The sequence below is a fragment of the Rhinopithecus bieti genome, unplaced genomic scaffold (assembly GCF_001698545.2).
Source record: "Rhinopithecus bieti isolate Rb0 unplaced genomic scaffold, ASM169854v2 scaffold_8307, whole genome shotgun sequence".
NCBI classification, from domain to species: Eukaryota; Metazoa; Chordata; class Mammalia; order Primates; family Cercopithecidae; genus Rhinopithecus; species Rhinopithecus bieti.
In genome coordinates, this window is record NW_016806443.1 from 2678039 (window position 1) to 2699261 (window position 21223).

Here is a 21223-nt window from a genome sequence, read left to right on the forward strand (position 1 = left end):
TTTTTTTTTTTTTTTTTGACAATCTCACTCTGTTGCCAGGCTGGAGTGCAGCAGCGCAATCTTAGCTTACTGCAGCCTCCACCTCCCGGGTTCAAGCAATTCCCCCTGACTCAGCCTCCTGAGTAGCTGGGACTACAGGCGCATGCCACCATGCCTGGCTAATTTTTTGTATTGTAGTAAGATGGGGTTTCACCATGTTGGCCAGGATGGTCTCAATCTTCTGACCTCATGATCCTCCTGCCTTGGCCTCCCAAAGTGCTGGGATTACAGGCGTGAGCCACTGTGCCTGGCCAAAATTATTTTCTTTATTAAAAATAAGAAAGGGCCAGGTGCAGTGGCTCACACCTGTATCCCAGCACTTTGGGAGACCAAGGTGGGAGGACTGCATGAGGCCAGAAGTTCAAGACCAGCCAGGGCAACATAGTCAGACTCCATCTCTACAAAAAATTTAAAAATCAGCTGAGGATGGTGGTGCATGCCTGTAGTCCCAGCTACTTGGGAGGCTTAGGGAGGAGGATCTTCTGAGCCCAGGAGTTCAAGGCCGCAGTGAGCTATGATCATGCCACTGTACTCCATCCTGGCAATAGAGCAAGACCCTGTATCTAAAAAATAAAATTAAATAAATAAAATAAGGAGATAGCTAAAGAGATAATAGAGTTTTGAAAATCATGCAAGAATTTTATGAAAACAATAAATCGAAAAACCTAGATAAGAAAGAAATTTCTGGGAAAAATATAACTTGCAAAATTTGGTATAATAAATACAGAAATTAAATAGATTAGGGCTATTTTAAAATTGAAAGAGTTATCAAAAAATCTTCCTCATTTTATCTTCCTCCCTACCCCTTCCCCAAAATGTCAAAAGGCTAGATGTTATTCAAATGTTAAGGAAAGACGGTGTCTATTTAGTACAAGTTGCTTTAGAAAATATGACGCTATAGCTTTTAAGGTAACAAAACTAGACAAAAGCAGTAGAAGAAAACAAAAAATTTTAGCCTAAATTATATTCATAATCATAAATGCAAAAATCATTTTAAAAAATCTAATTGCCACCAGTGGTCTCTTTCATAGAAGTTAAAGTTATTATGGTTTATTTTTAAGAATCAAGAAATTAAGAATTACTCAACATCAGAAAATACATCATTGTAATTTCAGTATATTAATGGTTTAAACGAGAAAACCATTTTATCATCTCAAAAGATCAAGCAAAAAAAAAAAAATGATGTTCAATGCCTTTTATGATAAAAATGAATTTCACAGAAAACTAGGAGTAGAAAATAGCTTTTGTCACTGATAAAGATCACCTACCAAGATATCTAGAAGAAAATATTATTCACAATAAAAAAAAATTAGAAGCATTCCTTTCAAGAAAAAAGTTATCCATTAGCAACAAAAGTTTTCAGCATAATACTGGAAGTACTGACCAACACAATGAGACAAAGAAATAAAATTAGAAAAAAAAAATAAACGAAAAAATGTAAACTTACTAATATTTCTACTGATATCATCCCATACATAAAAATTCCAAGAAAATTCACAGGCCAAGTGTTAAAACTCCTAAGAAAGACGGCTGATATACTGTCATCTTAAAAAATCAATAGTATTCTACTACTGTAGCATTAAATAAACAAAAATACAATATAATATAAAATGCCATTTACAATATCAACAAAAACAATACATGCAGACTTTTATGCAGAAAATTTTAAAATTTTATTGAAGGATGTAAGGAAAGAAATAAATGGAGAGGCATGTTATATTCATGGACAGAATAATTCAATACTTCAATAATGTTAATTTTCCAAAATTAACATACCAATTCAATGTAATTCAAATTAAAATAAGAGAAATACTATTTTGAGGAATCTTGTTGTCATGTTAATTTCCTGTCAACTTTCTAAGCCACAGTAACCAGATATTTGGTCAAACACTCTAGATGCTTCTATGAAAGTATTTTTTTTAATGAGATGAACACTGAAGTCAGTAGACTTTGAGTAAAGCAAACATGAGTGGGCCTCATCCAATCTGCTGAAGACTCTAAAAAGAAAAAAGAAGAACCTTCCCAGAACAAGGAGGAATTTGACCATCAGCGTGCCTTTGGACTTGGGCTTCAACATCAACTGCTCCCTGGGTCTCTAGCCTGTCAGCCTACCCTGCAAATTGGTGCAAATTGGGACTTGCCAGCCTCCAATTCACAATTCACATGAGATTAAAATAAATCTCAATCTCTCTCCCTCACTCACACACACTCTTTTGTTCTGTTTCTTTGGAGAATTTTGACTAATATACTTGTAAAAATGACTCCATAATTAATTTTGAAGGATAAAGATCCACAAATAACTAAGGATAGTTGGAAAGAACAGGGGCAATGGATAGCAGACTGTCCCTGTTAGATACCAAGATATACAACACTTAAAGATGCAGTCATTAAAATAGTGAAAGTCAGTGGAAATGAATACAGAGAACAGAACAGACTCAAAGATATGAGTACATGAACTATGGTGATGTGGCGTTATAAATTATTGAAGAAATGATGGATAATTTAGCCAATGAGGCTGGGAATATTTCTCACTATACTCACTATATAGAGAAAAATAAAATCAGTATTCTACCTCACATCATACACAAAGGAACAAGAAATAAAAATACAAATATAAATATTAGTGGGCTGAAAGAGAGGAGAGAGTAAGTATTTCTTCCCATCTCTTTTTCTCAATCAGTGTCTGGCAATAGCTAATAATTCCTTGAGCTTCCATTTCCTACTGAGAAGCACTCTCTCTAGGCCAACCCAATCCTGTGGCTCCAGCTCAGACAGGCAGTCCTCACAGAGGCTCCAACTCTCCTGGAGGGATTCCCTTCTCCAGAGTTCTAGTTCTGCCATGTGACCCTCCCAGCATGCCCATCAACAGATCTCTCAGGTGGCCACTTCTCCCAAGTTCCACCTCTGTTTTATAGCCTGAGCTCCCTGATGCTAATAACACCATCTTCTCCCACTGCCCCTCTAGCCCTAGGGATCATTTATGGATTGTTAATTGCTAGGCAGGAATCTAGACCCAACATGGCGGTGTTACCCGGCGTAGCAGGCCCTTTGTTCGAGACTTCCCTTCCTCTTTGAACACACCCGCAGACTTGCATACATCAGAGGTTCCGGCTGGACAACCACACTCCCCCATGACCTGCAGCTCACCTGCATTCCACAAGTTCATAAACAGCAGTTTCGGTTGACAGTTTCCAAAGACCCCTTCCTCATGACCCTTACTGGACTCCTGCCCTAGTAGTTTCAAGACCCCCCAGGCTCTGTTTGTATAACCAGCTTCCCTATCTCTTGGGCTATAAAAAAGCCCCTACCCTCCTCCCTCAGCGCGACTTCCTCGGCCCGCACCTTTGGACGGAGGAACCTCGCCCATGAGTCCTAATAAAGGCTATTCTCACTGCCATTTGCCTTGTGTCTTCGTTCCCGGTTCGGCTCCTCTTTTCAATTCTTCTAACATCCCATAACTAGCCTCCTGTACTAAATAGCCTCAATGGATCTATCTCCTATTGAATTTTTTCCTCTTTGATATACTCAGCTAGTCACCAAAATGAGAAATTTACTTACATAATTTGCAGTGGCACCAATATCAGCTAATCCATAGTTTTCAACACATTTTACAAGCTATTTTACTGTCAGGAACCTCTATCATTAAGATTTTTTTCATTTTATCAATAATTAAGATTTCTAGGCACTGGTGTGTTTGTTTTATTTTATTTATTAAATTATTTTTGAGATGGAGGCTCACTCTGCTGCCCAGGCTGGAGTGCAGTGGCACGATCTCGGCTGACTACAGCCTCCGTCTCCAAAGCAATTCTCCTGCCTCAGCCTCCTGAGTAGCTGGGACTACAGGTGCATACCACCATGGGCAGCTAATTTTGTTTTGTAATTTTAGTAGAGACAGGGTTTCACCACGTTGGCCAGGCTGGTCTCAAACTCCTGACCTCAGGTGATCCACCCGCCTTGGCATCCCAAAGTGCTGGGATTATAGGCCTGAGCCACTGCACCCAGCCCACCGGTGTGTTTTAAAGTTCCATGGTAAAACATGCTGCACGGAACCTAAATGCTATTAGTAGTGGTGGTATTAATTATTGTCCACATGAATAAATATTTATAGCAAAAATAATTCCATACATTCAGTTTCCTCATATGTAAAGTAATTACAATATGCTGCTACAATCACTTTCAGAACTAGCATTTTATGATTCTAGGTTGTACCTACAATTCTATAATTTCATGTTCTCAAATTCCACCTCCTCCCATCGACAGCCCTGTTTCTTTCATGACTATGTAAGTGATGTAGTATTGTCCAGCCACTCTAAAGTGCTGGAGAGTAAAAAGGAAAGCACTGCATTTGAAAAACCTCCCTTCTGCAAATTTAAAAAATAGTAGCAATTATTGCATACTTACTATAAGTCAAAATTTTCTATGAAAAGTCTTGCAAAATCTCAACACTCTCATTGGGATTACTTATATACATGTGTTTTTTTCATTTTTGTTTAATGAAAGTAGATTCTAGTCACTACCAAAGTGAGTTCATGAGAAGCAGGGAAAAAAGAAGCCACTTTTGTGGACCTGTCCAGTTTTACAACTGTTAGTGAGATGTAGACTCATATTCATGATGAGGTTTGGGGAAAAAATCATTTGTATGCTTTAAAGGTAGTTATACAGACAATCATTCCTCTAAAATCTGCAATATCCTGACAATATAGTGACAGAATCAACAAAATGTACTGGAGCAATGGAATAAAATAGATTTGGAGAATTCTGGAACAAAAGAAATATACCCTATCCGTCTTTTAATAGTGGTCCAGTAGTGTTCGTCCCTTATATAAGACTGATTTTTTTGTCTTGTGGAGCAGGAAGTGGAGAACTAAGTGGAATGTAATGCTAAGACAGTACATACTAAGTCACAACGAAACACAGTCCAGACCCACATACGATGTATCATCCACTAGGACAAGACAAGCAAAAAAGCAAGAAAACATCATCCATAATAAAGGGGAAAAAACAAAATTATTGCTGGGTGAACTTAAGAGCAAATTGAAAGCTACAGGAAAAAAGAGGCCAGTGAAGATAAAAGTAGACGAATAGAAATTACCAGATCTGAAAAACAGAGACAGAAACGTTTTATTTTATTTCATGACCTGTGAGACAATAACAAGCAATCTAAAATACATTTCATAAAATCCCAGAAGGAGAGAAAGGGAAAATGGAGCAGAAAATACATAAATAAAAATATTCCTAGTTTGTTGGGGAAAACAAATAAACCTTTAGGTCCAAGGAGACCAGTGAACCTAAAACAGGATAAATGCAAAGAAAACCACTGTGGTGGGCAGAACAGTGCTCACCACTATAACCACCAAAAAAGATGCCCATGTTCTAACCCCCAGGAACCACACAAACCTCATGGAGCAAAAGGGCCTTTTCAGGTGTAAGTAAACTAAGGTTGTGGAGATAGGAGAATTATTCTGGATTGTCTTAGTGGACCCAACGCAGTCTCAATGGTCCTTATAAAGAAAAATTAGGGGCTAGAGAATGAAAGTCAGAGAGGACAATGCAAGAATAGAAACAGATGCTGGAGTGACACAGGACTGTAAGCCAAAGAATGTGGGCAGCCTCCAGTACCTGAAAAAGACAAGGAAACTAATTCTTCCATAGAATCTCCAGAGGGAACGCAGCCCTACAAACCCATTTTAGACTTCTGATCTCCACGAATTTAAAATAATAAATATGTGTTGTCTTAAGCCACTGTTGTAGTCATTTGTTGTCAGCAGCAATAAGAAAGTAATATAGCTACAAAGAGGTTTAAAACTAAAGAGAAACTAGTACAATCACCATGGATAGCAATATGGAGGTTCCTCAAAAAACAACAAATAGAAGTATCATATGATCCAGCAACTGCAATACTGGGCATTTATCCAATAGAAAGGAAACCAGTATATTGAAGAGACATCTGTACCCCCATGTTTATTGCAGCACTGCTCCAATAGCCAAGATATGGAATCTGCCTAGGTGTCCAACAACAAAAAATTTAAAAAATGTAGCATGTATACACAATGGAATATTATTCAGCCATTAAAAAGAATGAAAGCCTGTGGCAGCATGGATGAAACTGGAGAACATTATGTTAAATAATACAAGATAGGAAGAGCACGTTAACCACCACACATTCTCATTAACTTGTGGAAGCTAGAAAAAGTTGATCTCATATAAGTAAAAAGTAGAACTGAGGATACTAGAGGCTAGAAAGGGTGAAGGAAAGGGAGGGATAGGACGAAACTTGTTAAAGAATACAAAATTAAAACAAGATAGAGGAAATAAATTTTAGTGTTCTATACCACTGTAGGATGACTATAGTTGACAGTAACATCTAGTTTCAAAACACTAGAAGGAGGATGTTAAATGTTCCCAACACAAAGAAATGACAAATGTTTGAGATGATCGATATGCTAATTATCCTGATTGGATCACTGTACATTATATGTATTGAAGCATCATTATGTATTCCATGAATATGTACAATTATTACTTATAAATTAAAATTCGATTTTAAAAAACAACAAATAGAAAGTCTCAAGAACAGGGGAAAAAAGACACACTATATACAAAGGACTAATGATACAAATGACAGCTGACTTTTCATTATAAAATATGGAGGCCAGAAGAAAACAAACAACTATTTAAAGAGCTAAAGCAAGACAGACAAAAACAAACCTGTCAGTCCAGAATTCAGAATTCTATATCTACAAAAACATAATTCAAAGAATGAGGATAAAATAAAGACATTTTCAGAAAAATAAAATTTAAAAGTATTTGTTGCCAACAGAACTTCACTGTAAGAAATGTTAGAGGAAATCATTGAAATTAAAGCAAAATGATGCCCGATGGAAACTTGGATCAACGTGGATCAACAGGAAGGAATGAATAACACTGGAAAGGGAAACACGTGGGTAACAAAGAACTTCCTATTTGTCTTTCATCTCTCAATTTCTTTAAAAGTAACAATTGTTCAAAGCAAATATATTAATGTTGATTTGTGGGGCTCACATGGAATGTAAAAGATATATGGAAATAAGAGTATAAGGTAATGCTGGGCACAGTGGCTCACGCCTGTAATCCCAACACTTTGGGAGGACGAAGTGGGCAGATTACCTGAGGTCAGGAGTTCGAGACCAGCCTGGCCAACATGGTGAAACCTCATCTCTACTAAAAATACAAAAATTAGCTGGCCCTTGTGGCAGGCACGTATAATCCCAGCTATTCAGGAAGTTGAGGCAGGAGAATCACTTGAACCTAGGAGACAGAGGTTGCAGTGAGCCAAGATCATGGAACTGCACTCCAGTCTGGGCAACAAGAGCAAAACTCCATATCAAAGAATAAAAAAGAGCACAAGGTAAGAAAGAGAAAAAGGATTATGAGGAAAAGATAAGTAAATTGATATATTACTTGTATCCAGAATGGAGGCAGGATCCTACAGACAGTAAAATGTTGATAGCATTGTAAACATAAACTCAACAATTTAGACAAAATAATGAACAAGTTTCATGAAATATTTAATAAAGCTGACTCAAGAAGAAATTGAAAATATGAATAATTCTATATCTCTACTTGCCTTAAAGAAATCTCAAAGCCAGAGTATATTAGGAAATTCTATGAAATATATAATGAAAAAGAAAATAGTACCAGTCTTCACAAATTCTTTCAGAAAATAGAAGAGAATGTCATTTCCTGTCTCAGATTCCAAGGCCAGTAGAACCTTTATATCAAAACCCAATCAAGATGTGCAAGAAAAGAAATTTATTTATCGCTCTCCCTCATAATCATAGTCACAAAAATGCTTAACAAAATATCAGTAAACTGTATCTAGCAATTTAACAATGATAAGAAATCAAGACTAAGAGGGGCTTATCCCAGAAATGCAAGATTAGTATAAGATTTTTAAAAATTAATGAAATTAGTGATATAAACAAAATAAAGGGGAAAATTGCATGTCAATTTCACAGATACAAAAAACCTTTGATAAAATACACCCCTCATTTGTGATCAAAAGTTCTCAGGAAAGTAGGAATTAAGTAGAAATTCCTTAATCATATAAAGGACACTAATAAAATACTACAATTAAGCATATTTATGAAAATATGGAATGTTTTCCCATGCAATCAGGAAAATACAAACATGTGCATTCTTACCATTTTTATTCAACATCTTAGTGAACATCCAAGTAAAAGAAATTTTAAAGAATTTTCTAGGGTGGCATGAAAATTTTTTAAATAAAAAATAAAACAGGCAAGGCATGTAAGGCAACAGTAAAACTCTATTTCAAACAATATAATTGTGTATCAGAAAAACCTAAGGAATCTAGTAAAAAAAAAAAAAAAAACCAAACTACTGGATCTAATAAGTGAATTTAGCAAAGTTATGAGACAAGGTCAATAAACAAATATGTATGTATATATAGACACACATATAGTCATTTCTATATACTAGCAATAATAATTAAATGTAAAATTTAAATTACTATTTAAAATAGCATTAAAAAATACTTAGAAATAATTAGAAATTTAACAATAGGTGTGCAAAAAACTGAAAATTGCACCAAAGCTACAAAACATTGTTGATGGATATTAAATACCCAAATAAATGGAGAAATATACCATGTTCATGGATTGGAACATTCATATTGTTAATATTCCAATTCCTCCCAAAATTATCTAAAACTTAAATGTAATTCCATTAAAATCCTAATTTTTTGCAGATTATAACAGATTCTAAGCAAATGCCAAAAGACCTAGAATAAGGAAAGCACTGTTAGAACAACAAAGTGATTCATATTACCAGATTGAAGGGTTACTATACAGCTAATTAAGACAGTGTAGTATTGGCAATGAGGATAAACAAATCAATGGAACAGAATAGAACCTAGGCACCAAGCAAAAGCACCAAAGCAATGTTACAAAAAAGGAAAGTTGATTCAACAAATAGTGCTGGAAAAAAAACTGAATAAATGCATTTTTATGAATGAGTATACATCTTACACAATACACAAAAATTAATTTGAGCTGAATCATAAACTTACATATAAAAGCCAAACTTATAAATCTTCAAGAAGAAAACATAGGAGAATGGCCTCCCAGTCTTTCTGGGAGTAATCAAAGATTTCTTAGGAAGCACACAAAAGCTCTAAAACAAATTAAGCCTTTTCATAAAACTGGATGTTTAAAACTTATGCTCATCAAAACAAACACTAAAACACAAAAGGAGAAAGTATAAACAAAAGAATATATTTTTAATAAATAAATCTGTCAGAAGACTTGTATACAGATATATCTCTTCTTTTTCAACAATAAAAGATAAACAGCCCATAAAATATGCAAAAAAAAAAAAAAAAAAAAAAAAACCCCACACATTTAACTTCCTTTAAAAAAGACAAAATGGTAAACAATAAAAATAAACTTATCTTTACTCTCGAATGTTGTTGTAAGGACAAAATGTCTGTTCCAGAATTTTTATCTGCATAAAACATACATAATTCCTTGAGACACACAGATGGAAGTTTATTTTCGTCCCTGTCCATCAGTATAATATTTAAACATAATTTATGTCTCTATCCATTAACACATTTTAAACATCCTTGTTTGGTATTTAAATCACTTCTCTGAGCACAAGGGCCCTCCCTCGTGCCACCTGGAATGCAGCTGGTTGGCTTACAGCTACCCCCGACGCCTTGCGGGGCTCCTACCACCCCCACCGCCACAGTCCATGGCTGGCCGCAGGAACTCTGTATAGTAAATCACCTTTCTAATCCAGGAACTCTATATATATTATATTTATTTTTGAGACAGAGTCATCGCATCTGTCAGAACGGGCTTGGAGTGCAGTGGCCCCAGATCTCAGCTCACTGCAAGCTCCGCCTCCCGGGTTTACGCCATTCTCCTGCCTCAGCCCTCCCGAGTAGCTGGACTACCAGGCGCCCGCACATCTCGCGGCTAGTTTTTTGTATTTTTAGTAGAGACGGGGTTTCACGTGTTAGGCCAGGATGGTTCGATCTCCTGAACCCTCGTGGATCCGCAAAAAACCGTCAATACGGCCCTCCCAAAGTGCTGGGATTAAACAGGCATTGAGCACAGCGACAAGAAACCCCTACATCCAGGGAACTCTATAATGACTCTCTTGAGCAAGTAAACAGTATGAAATTCTAAAATTAATTCTATAATTTTTAATTAAGAGGCTCAAAATGACTTATGTCATTGTAATTTCTTAGATTTGGCCTAAGAAAATAAATTGAAATGTGAAGAGAGGTTACAACAATTATGTTAATACAGGATTATCATGTAATTAAAACATCAGAAACCTAAAAGCTTCATAAAGGAAACTTTGCATAAAATATTTATTTACATAATATCGATATATTTATACAATAAAAAGTAGGTAGACACATATATATATAGTATGAGGTATATACTATATAATATGGTTTACATATATAATATTAAAATGTAATAAAGCATTAGAAACATCAAATATTAGTATTTATGAGTCATAATTAGAATACATTAGATATTTTACTTTAGTTCTTATGTACTATTATCGAAAATAAGCAAACCTTAATATTACCATTTTTTCTTAAACAAAGATATATAGTAAGTGTAAAACTTCAACTCTGAAATTTCTCCACGTACTTTTTGCTCAACTGAATAACCTCTTGCTTTCCTAATTCATAACTATAAAAGAAACTTATACATGTTTAATTTCAATTAACAAAAGCTGGACATGCCTTCTTTAAAGTTTACGAGACTGAAATCTTTGGATTTCATGCTGAATGGCAAATTAGGTTCCCAATTCCTCTAACTGAATAATGCTTTGAACTGTCTTGAGAAGTTTAAATTACTTAGAAGCAAACTCAACATGAAAGGACCTTAGAAACAATAATGGCAGAAAATTGTGGCAGAAATAAATACAAATTACAATGTCTGATTATGGTTTGTGTAAAATCCAAAAAGGTAATCAGGTTACCCAGCACCCAAAGAAGAATCATCTTAATTAGTAGGAATGTATTTCAACCAGTAAAATGAATTGAAGACTTCTACTTTGAAATTTGCAATTACAAGATAAAGAGTCTAAAAGAAACAGCCTTTTTTCCTATTCCAGTAATTCTATTTCAAAGCTCTCTTATTAAAGTGCCACTCTGAATTTTCAATTTTTTGGATTTTACTTAAATCATAAGCAATATACAAATATAAGTGTATTCCATGATTTTAAAGTTTATAGCCTTTAATTACTACACACATCAATTTCTAATAAAATAGTTTGTTTCTAAAAGCTTAACCTGCTGGTTATGTTTTTAGTTACATAGCAGCTATATTAAATATGCAAAAATATATACACATATACCCAAATAACTACATTTGTCTGTTCACATAATCATCTTAAACAAATGTTTGAGTTTTCAAATAAATTACCTTCTTAGAAATACAATCAATACACTAGTTCAAGAAATGTGAAATTGAAGACTGCAAATTAGATCACTTCATCCTGAATGAAAAAAATTACAATGCTGTACTGCTATATGAGTAGCAAGTAGTAAGATAAAATGTGTCTGAAAATAGAGAAATATATGCCAGTATACATTTAGAGGGCATAGAATGTTCAAAACCATACGGTTTAAACTCCATTCAATTCTGCTTTTCTTAGATAGGATTCTCTTTCTTGGAAGCAATTAGAGTCACTGGAATCTGAGATTCAATCATGCATTTGATGCTAGTTGATGATGTATATGGATTACCTTATTCACATGATGTAAAGAGAAAAAAATAATTAACCTAATTTTAGTATTCCATTTCCTTTTTTGCCAACTCCCATCTGCGATTATTTCTCTTTTTCCTACAAATGACAGAAGAATAATAAAAAGGATCTGGCAGAACCCCTCCCTCTCCAAAACAATCTCTCCAACCTGAAAAGATCTTCTAAACTCTAGACATATATTTCAAATTGCCCATTTCTATATTTCCTTAAATGTCTTACAGAGATTTTGAATTTAAAATAGGTAAAACACAGTGTATTTCTTTTGAGATATTCTCTCTTTTATGTTTTCTATCTCATTTAATGCATTTATCCTTTACCTAGCTATCTAAGATAGCCTCCTGGAATTTGGGTATACTCTTCCCTTTGTACCCTTCACAATACATCACTAGGTCCAAACAACTCTCTTGAACTCACCACCCTCCCTGTCTTCACTGCCACTTTCTTACTTCAGGCTTGCAGGCCTTCTCTCTCTCTCTCTTTTTTTTTTTTTTTTTTTTGAGACGGAGTTTCGCTCTTGTTGCCCAGACTAGGGTTCAATGGCATGATCTTGGCTCACTGCAACCTCCGCATCCTGGGTTCAAGTGATTCTCCTGCCTCAGTCTCCCAAATATCTGGGATTATAAGTGACCATCACCATGCCTGGCTCATTTTTTGTATTTTTAGTAGAGATGGGGTTTCACCATGTTGGCCAGGCTGGTCTCAAACTCCTGACCTCAGGTGATCTGCCCACCTCAGCCTCCCAAAGTGCTGGGATTACAGGCAGGAGCCACCATACCTGGCCAGGCCTTCTCATTTTTGTACCTGGACTCACAGGACAGCATTCTGACTTGTCTACCTGCCTCCAGTTGTAAATTCTGGTTGTCTTCTACAATGTCATCCACATAATCTTGTTTTTTTTTTTTTTGAGACAGAGTCTCACTCTGTCACCTAGGCTAGAGTGCAGTGGCACGATCTCAGCTCACTGCAAGCTCCACTTGGCGGGTTCATGCCATTCTCCTGCCTCAGCCTCCTGAGTAGCTGGGACTACAGGTGCCTGCCACCACGCCCAGCTAATTTTTTGTATTTTTTAGTAGAGATGGGGTTTCACCATGTTAACCAGGATGGTCTCGATCTCCTGACCTCGTGATCCGCCCACCTCGGCCTCCCAAAGTGCTGGGATTACAGGTGTGAGCCACCGCGCTTGACCCACATAATCTTTCTAAAGCACAAGTCTGACCCTGTTTTACTCCATCTCTTTTAGCCTCCCCACTGACAGTTTAAAGAACTCTATCTCTGCCCTTTCTCCACATCCACGGCTTCATTGACTCTGTGTCATTACTCGGAGCCGCTACTGGAACCCTCTCCTAGGATACGGTGGTCTCTTAGGCTAATTCCCTGATGGTCACGTTCACTTGGCAATTCCACTCCCAGGGACTCCTTCCTACTCTAAGAAACTATTGCTGACATCCCCATTTTACAAACACTGTTCTGATTTCAATTCTTTCCACTCTCACCCCAGTCTTTCTCCTAGAATTTACTGCCTCAGATTATGATGGCTTGTAACACCAAGCTATGAACACCCTGAGGACAGGGCTTTTCTTTTGGTTCACTTCTTAACAGTTTTACCTAGCAGCATCCCACTTAGGGATGCAGAATTTGTAGATTCAGTGAGTGTTCAATAAATGAGTATGATTGATACTAAAGGAATGAAAGCAGAGAGACAGTTGAACTAAGTATTACCTTGAATTTTTAAAAAATCCTATTAATTAGACATCATCACTAGCACTCAAACTTTCCATATGCTGAGAGGACCTTTTATGACCCAGACTAGGAAGGTACACAGTGTTACTTCACTGTATTCAACTCATCCAAGTAGTCACAAGCCCAACCAAATACTAGGGGAAGCTAAATCCCAGTCTTTGATGGGATTATTGTTCAAAAACTGAAGGCCATTGAAAACCAGAGTCATCATTAGAGGATGCTAGTGAACTAACTCAGTATTTTGAAAATGTATAAGGAAAGAAAAAGAATCACTTATTGAGCCTTTCCTACACAAACTGTATGACTAAGTAATCGAATAGTAAGTGAAGTGAAATTTCTCTTCATAGAAATATTTCAAGTAGTAAATGAAGAAGGATAGAATTAGAATATCAGGCCGGGCATGGTGGCTCATGCCTGTAATCCAAGCATTTTGGGAGGCCGAGGCAGGTGGATTACTTGAGGTCAGGAGTTTGAGACCAGTCTGACCAATATGGTGAAACCCCATCTCTAACAAAAATACAAAATTAGCCGGATGTGGTGGTGGCAGGTGCCTGTAATCCCAGCTACTTCGGAGGCTGAGGCAGGAGAATCGCTTGAACCTGGAAGCCAGAGGTTACAGTGAGCCAAGATTGCACCATTGCACTCCAGCCTGGGCAACAAGAGCAAAACTCCATCTCAATAAATAAAGAAAGAATTAGAATATCACTATTTTGCAACCCTTAATGATTGCTAGATCCAGACATTGACCATCAATATCAGTCAACATTAAAAAAGGAGATAGAAAGCCGAACATTACATATTCTTTTTAGAAAAAGAAAACACTGCTTACAAAGTAGATTTGGGGGAAAATATATGTAGTGTATGCAGATCCAACTATTAAGTAGAGAAAAAAAGAAAGAAGCACATTTTAATAAATGCCTCAGGGATCCTATAAGCAAAATTCAGACTCAGAAACTTGACAGGACAAATGACCAGTTTCTTCCATAAATAAATGGGGAAGAGTTGGAGGGGAAACTACGGAGAGTTTAAAGTCATATCAACCAACCACAATGTGTAAATTTTATTTGGATTCTGACTCAAAGAAACTGCATAAGAAAATAAGTGGCATTTGTGAGACAACTGAAAATTCAAGCTCTGAGTAAATATTTGCTGATATTCAGGCAGCATTAGTTTCATTTTTTAAAATAATATAATGTCATTGTGCTTGTGTTTATAAAAGAAAGTATCTTTTAAAAGACCATTTTGAATTATTGATGGATAAAATGATGTATATGCTATGCATAAGAGGTATATATGACATATATTATATACACGTAATGTCTAGGATTTGCTCCAGAATAATATAACGGAAGAGGTTTTAGGTGGGACAAATACAAGATTGTCCATGAATTGAAAATTATAAAAGCTGAGTAATGACACTTGGGAGTATGTTGTATTATTTTGTCTATTTTTACTCTGAAACCTTCCCATATGAATATTTATTTTTTAAAAAATGTTGCTAACTCCTCAAGAATGCTGAATGAAGTAGATGCTCCTAGATCAGTGCTGTGATGCACTCTATGATCTGGCCCTTACCCATGTCTTTAGGAACACCTGCGATCACTCTCTCTTTTCACCTACATTTAAACCACATGAAACTACTTATAGTTGCCACAAAGCACTAAAATTCCTCCTGCTTTTGTAAATGTTCCTTTTTCCAGAATGTCAAGTTCCATTCTTCTTCTCCTGGTAAAATTCAGTCAGTCACATCACGCATTGCCAACTGCATGCCGCAGGCTACCTGTTGTGGACTGGCCACCCACAACGAAGCGATGGATATCCACCATTTGCTGCCCCGGCTGCCTCTCCAGCCTTTCCTGCCCTCTTTTCTGCTCTGTGAGGCTGACCTATTTGGACTGCATCAGTGGCTCCCATGTCTTCTGGTTTCCGATTCGACTTCTCCATAAAGACCCACCAGCAGAAGATCTAGAGGTCAAGGTGCAGAGGGAAGTCGCTGTACTTATGTCCCCAGCTTGCTCCCTGCCAGGTAAGCACAGGTTGGTTGCTTCCTCTTTGCAAATATCACTCCTATCAGGTAACCCTTTCCAGGCAGTTCTTTCTGGTACTGGTGATTGTTTCTTTTCCTTTTCATCTTCAGCTCAAGAATTGGTTTCTTATAAACCTAGTGCACTATTTGTGAAAGAGCCCTCCATTTAACTCTCCACTAATTACCCAGTTTTGGTATTGCTCCTGTATAATTAGTGTAATATTCTAATTATTATACTAAATATACGAATTAGTATAATAAAAATTATACTAATTATATAATTGTTAGGGAAAGAAAAAAACACCCAAACCAGAAAACTACAAAAAGAGCAAGACACAGATATAGTCTGAGAAAACACAGAAGAAACAGTTGAAGTAGATTTCAGAGAGAGTGCACATGTGCAATGGCTTGGTGGTACGAAAGAAACAAGGGAGGGTTGATGCTGTGCTTCACTTGTCAGCTGCTTGAGCTAGAAAGCAAAGATGAGGGCAGGGAAGGCTAAAGAACCAGACAGAACCTCGACTTCACAGGTCAAGTAAGGACAGAGATTTTGATCCTAAGGCCGACTGGAAAATACTGAACATTCCCCTTGGCCTTCCAGGCCTAGGTAAGGGATCGTCACCTCGCAGACAATCCCTGAGAGCCTTCTACCACACAGTCAGAACTAGGTGGCTCTAGCATATGATAACCACTCAATAAATGTTCACTGGATCAGTGAAAAAAGAACAAGTAAACCACGAATGGACAGCTTAGAGAGTTTTTTCCATCATATATGGGCATGATTTTGTCATCTCCAAGAATTCTTTCCTGCATATATCCTTCCTGAACTTAATCCTATTTGCTCTTGGCTTGTATCTTCACTTGCAATAAACATAAAAAGCCCTGGAGAAAAGGAGCTATACGTGTGTTACAACGTTGGAAAGTAAGTCAACCCCAGTCCAATCTTTTCTACCATGACAACTATTTTATTCTAGAAATGAGTTAACAAGGGCCATCACAAAATCAGGTGATGAAAATTCTTGCCATAAGCACAATAGATTTTTCTGTTAAACTTCACTAATTCAAGGTGGTTAAGGCAGAGTATTTGGAATTCATAGGATGAGTAAAAAAGATGACTGCTTTGATTTGTTTAGAATAAGAAATGCAGCCTTCTTTCTTTCATGCATAAGGTACAGCACAAATCATGTGCCAACCAAAGGTGACAAGCAGAAGTTTTGTTTTCATTTGCATTACCAACTCAGTATGGCCCGATTTACACAAGAAGAAACGATAAGCATAATTTTAACTGGTCCCCACATCATTTAATAATAAGCAGGAATGCATGACTAAAACCTGCTTGAAAATATACTTACACTATAAATTTCCTTCCTTAATGCAAGCAAACAAAATTAAAATACAAGGTGATCTCAATATTGTGGCAACTGGGTATTCACTAGTATCACAATAATGATGTCTTTTTATATTCAGATATTTTGTGATAATGGAGATGCTCATTTCATTCATAAGTAAGATGGATAGCCACAAGTTGCTACCGTTTCTTTTTTACCTAAACACAAAAGTCCTCAGTTAATCAAAAAAGTATAAAATGCTATGGCTTCTGTGCCAATGCTGGGACGTTTCTATGATGTAATTTTCTTTTTTCTTTTTTTTTTCTTTTTCAGATGGAGTTTCACTCGCCACCCAGGCTGGAGTGCAATGGCACAATTTCAGCTCACTGCAACCTTTGCCTCCTGGGTTCAAGCAATTCTCCTGCATCAGCCTCCCAAGTAGCTGGAATTGCAGGCAGCACATCACACTCAGCTAATTTTTGTTTTTTAGTAGAGGCAGGTTTCACCATGTTGGTCAGGCTTGTCTGGAATTCTTGACCTCAGATGATCCACCCACCTCGGCCTCCCTAAGTGCTGGGATTACAGGCATGAGCCACCACACCCAGCCTGGTGTAATGTTTTTAATTAGCATAAAAAGTTTTCATTCTGGTAGAAAATTTTCAGGAAAATAAGAAGTGATACTCATTTATTCTTGAGGTTCAAACAAATATGCATCAGTTTCCTTAGTGACAGAAATGATGATTTTTTTCTTGTTTTTCCTAAGCAACTCTATAATTCATAAAATTTGTAACTTGATAAAGCAGGAGAAAAAGTTAACTAAAGTCCTGTGAATTGAATAAACTCTGAGACTAAAATACATCTCATTTTAATAAAATAGTTGTTTTGCTCACCAAAGAGGCCATGGTAAATCCAATGACTTCAATATAACCATCATCATGACGTTGAGGTTCGAAATCGTGGTGATCTCCTGGGTTTCCCCAGGGCATTGTGCCAGCACAATATCTGCAAGAGAAGATGAAAGACAGAAGTAAATACGTCCCATCCTTCTCATGACTATCAGGAGGTGGTAGTTTGTAGTTACACCCAATGTTCATTAAACATAAAAACAGTTTTCCATTCTTGGTACACACCTTCCAATAGAAAAGAAAATGCACTTCTTATCATCTACAAAATACCAAGCTGTGAAAATGGGCCATAATTTTGCAACAAAAGTATCCTGGTATCCAACTTTCTCTTCATTATTTATATTTCTCACTATGATTCTTATATGTCTGTTTTCTATGATATATCATGAATTGTCTATAGGTGGTTTCAGAATTTGGTCTTAAAGATGCCAGTAGAAAAGAGACAGGGAAATGAAGTGGGAAGCATTTGCCATTAATATACAAGCAAAATAAGAGGTACTCACAGGAGAAGGGAAAGGTAACTATGGAAGACAGAGTGAAGAAGAGATGAAATACAGATAAGAGATTAGAAAGAGAAGGGGAAACAAAAGAAATTGAAGAAATAGAGAAAGGAGAATACAGATGGGAAAGAGGGAGAAGCAAGAAAAGAGAGAAAAGAGGAAGGACAAGGGAAAGAATAATAAAGAAAGTAATAAATAATGCTTTCTGAGAATCAAGGCCTTCCACTTCAATTAAGCTGCAAATATTTCTGGAATAAAATTGTAACTGACTACATTGAGCACTGCCAAGAATAATCAGGAGACTATGATGTCTTTTCCTAGCCACAGATTTACATACAACTCTCATTTCAATTAAATTCAGTCTAAATACAACGTATTTGCAGATTTTGTGTCTGAATTGTTTGGCAGGCAAATAAATGGTTACAGATCCATCCCTTCCAAAATCTTGGCTTCAGGGCCTAGAACACAATTTATGCCACTGAGATAATATGTTTGAGTCTAGTTATCTTAAATATCCCTTCTCCTGAGGTGCATTAATAGCACCAAGGAGAGTTGACATCCTGGCTAGAAAAAAATATTCTAACTGATCCTATTTTTCAAAGCAATCATCTGGCAACAATTTTGAATGAATTCCACACTCGAATCAGACTGGATGGTTTAACAGTTTTTAGGAAACTGAGAACAAAAAACAAAAAAGTATTTCAATTCTCTCATTCTTAGAGGGGGAGAGAAGGGGAAGAACAGTAATTCAGAAATATATTAAGATGTTCCAGTCAAGAGGGGTGCCTGGGTTTCTTAAAGACGGGTAAGTACAGACAATGCATGCCACATGATGCACAAAACCACCAACCACAAAGAACACTGAATAAACCAAATCAGAGAATGAATTATCAGACCTAGAAATGTTTAATTATCCATTTAGATAACTGATCTTCATTGTTTACATCTGAAACTTTTCTGTTATGAAAACAGATAACCTCAAGTCAGAGTTCATGTCAAACCAAGGAAACAATGCAAACAGAGCTTACCTGGGTATATTTAAAAATACTATACACTGGAACTTCAGTTCCTGAATCTTTGGGGTGAGATCTGTTCCATCACACTGAAACGATCAAAACAGAAAAGGGGTTTTGAAGTAGTCACAAGTCTAAAAAATTATCAGAGATAACTAGTTTGACAATAGTACACACCATGGTCTCTTTCTCCTTGCCCTATCTCTGCTTAAGTAAATGCCGGTCACGATGATTAAAAATATATTCTGGATGTAGCTTTACTGGACCAGGGTACAGAGCTTGGTTTTGTTTGCACTTAAGGCAAGAACAAAACCTCCATTTGATTAAAATGATTTTTTCTCTGGTCTCACAATCAAAGGAAATACTATCATTCCTATCAATGGATGATTATTAGTTATCTAGACTGATGGTGTCAATATTAAAAGATTTATGAACATGTAAAAGAATGAAAAGAAAAAAGCCTCAAGTTAAAGCAGTAGTGTTCATCACCATCATTATCTGATTCAAACAAGTCATAAATATAACGATTTATTTTCTCTGTTTTGGAGACAATTTTATTTTGAAAATGTCAAATATTTTGAAGACTTTTTAAAAAATCTACGTACCACAAACTTTTGAAAAGGTATCTATTATACACTAGTATGATCTTCATTCGTGGTTTGTTCTTACAAATTTAATCTTGTACAGACTTGCCTAGGCTGAAGGGCAATGGTGCGATCTTGGCTCACTGCAACCTCCGCCTCCCAGATTCAAGCAACTCTCCTGCCTCAGCCTCCTGAGTAGCTGGAATTACAGGTGCCCACCACCACGCCCGGCTAATTTTTTGTATTTTTTAGAAGAGACAGGGTTTCACTGTGTTAGCCAGGCTGGTCTCGAACTCCTGACCTCAGGTGATCCGCCCACCTTGGCCTCCCAAAGTGCTGGGATTACAGGTGTGAGCCACCGCGCCTGGCCATTCAGACTTTAGACTTCTAAGATTCACTGTTTTCCTGGAGTTTAGACCTGGGAATCAAGAGTCTCAGCCCAGCTTGGCCTCAACGACCCTCGAACATGGCTTCCATGATCAGCTGGTGCTTTATCCTTTGATAAATCAAGGGAAAGTCTTTCCTGTTCCTTTCTCATTTCCCACTGGTGACAAAGGTCAAAAGAGAATAACTCTAGTCACGACTATCGACTTTCCGATGTCAAAGGTGTAAAGCCTGCTCTCATATTTGCTTTCGTCATACTCTTATCACAGAATTTCCCCATTACCTTCTCATTTGGAGAGAGGAGCAAAGCATCCCCTAGCTCCCTGCAAATTTTGAAAGAGTTCTTTAGGATCAGCTTCAATCTAAGTATAATGATTTTGCTAGCGGTCAAGTTGTCTCCAGCACCTGCGTTTTTTTCCCAGTTGATCTCAATACAGCCTAATTTTCATGAGTATTCTCAAAGAACTGTTTCCAAGAAATCTTAGAATTTTAAATAAACAAACTATTTTCAAACATAACTTAGTAATCAAATTCTAGACATTAAAGGTGTTTTTCTAGTACTCTACTAAGCAAACATCTTCCAACTTACTTAAGAACTTGAAATGAGTTTATAAATGACTATGCCAATGAATAAAAAAGTAGACACTGTAAATGTCAAAGTTGCATGTTGTAAGCAACTAAAACTTAAAACCTAGGATGTGATACATTAATAGTGTACAAAGCATTATGGTTGCATTGCAGAAAGATTATAATAAATATTATTGTGTTTAGAACAGAATTCATTTTTTAACTTTCTACTTTTTCCTTCTGGGAAACATGTTAGTGATTCTGGGAACTCATCGAATCATATGAAAATGTCTGATTAACACCATATACTGCTTTACAGAGTTTATATACATATATATATA

The 21223-nt window shown here is 36.5% G+C and overlaps 1 protein-coding gene across 1 annotated transcript in view; it reads right to left on the reverse strand.

The window, feature by feature from the left end:
* DGKI (diacylglycerol kinase iota) overlaps positions 1-21223 on the reverse strand; it is a 382898-nt gene that overhangs the window by 172004 nt on the left and 189671 nt on the right. Inside the window, exons 18-19 of the mRNA XM_017876519.1 lie at positions 19363-19436; positions 17820-17931 (exon numbers count right to left, since the gene is read on the reverse strand). Coding sequence (XP_017732008.1) covers positions 17820-17931; positions 19363-19436 — 186 coding nt within the window. The remainder of the gene's footprint in view (positions 1-17819; positions 17932-19362; positions 19437-21223) is intronic.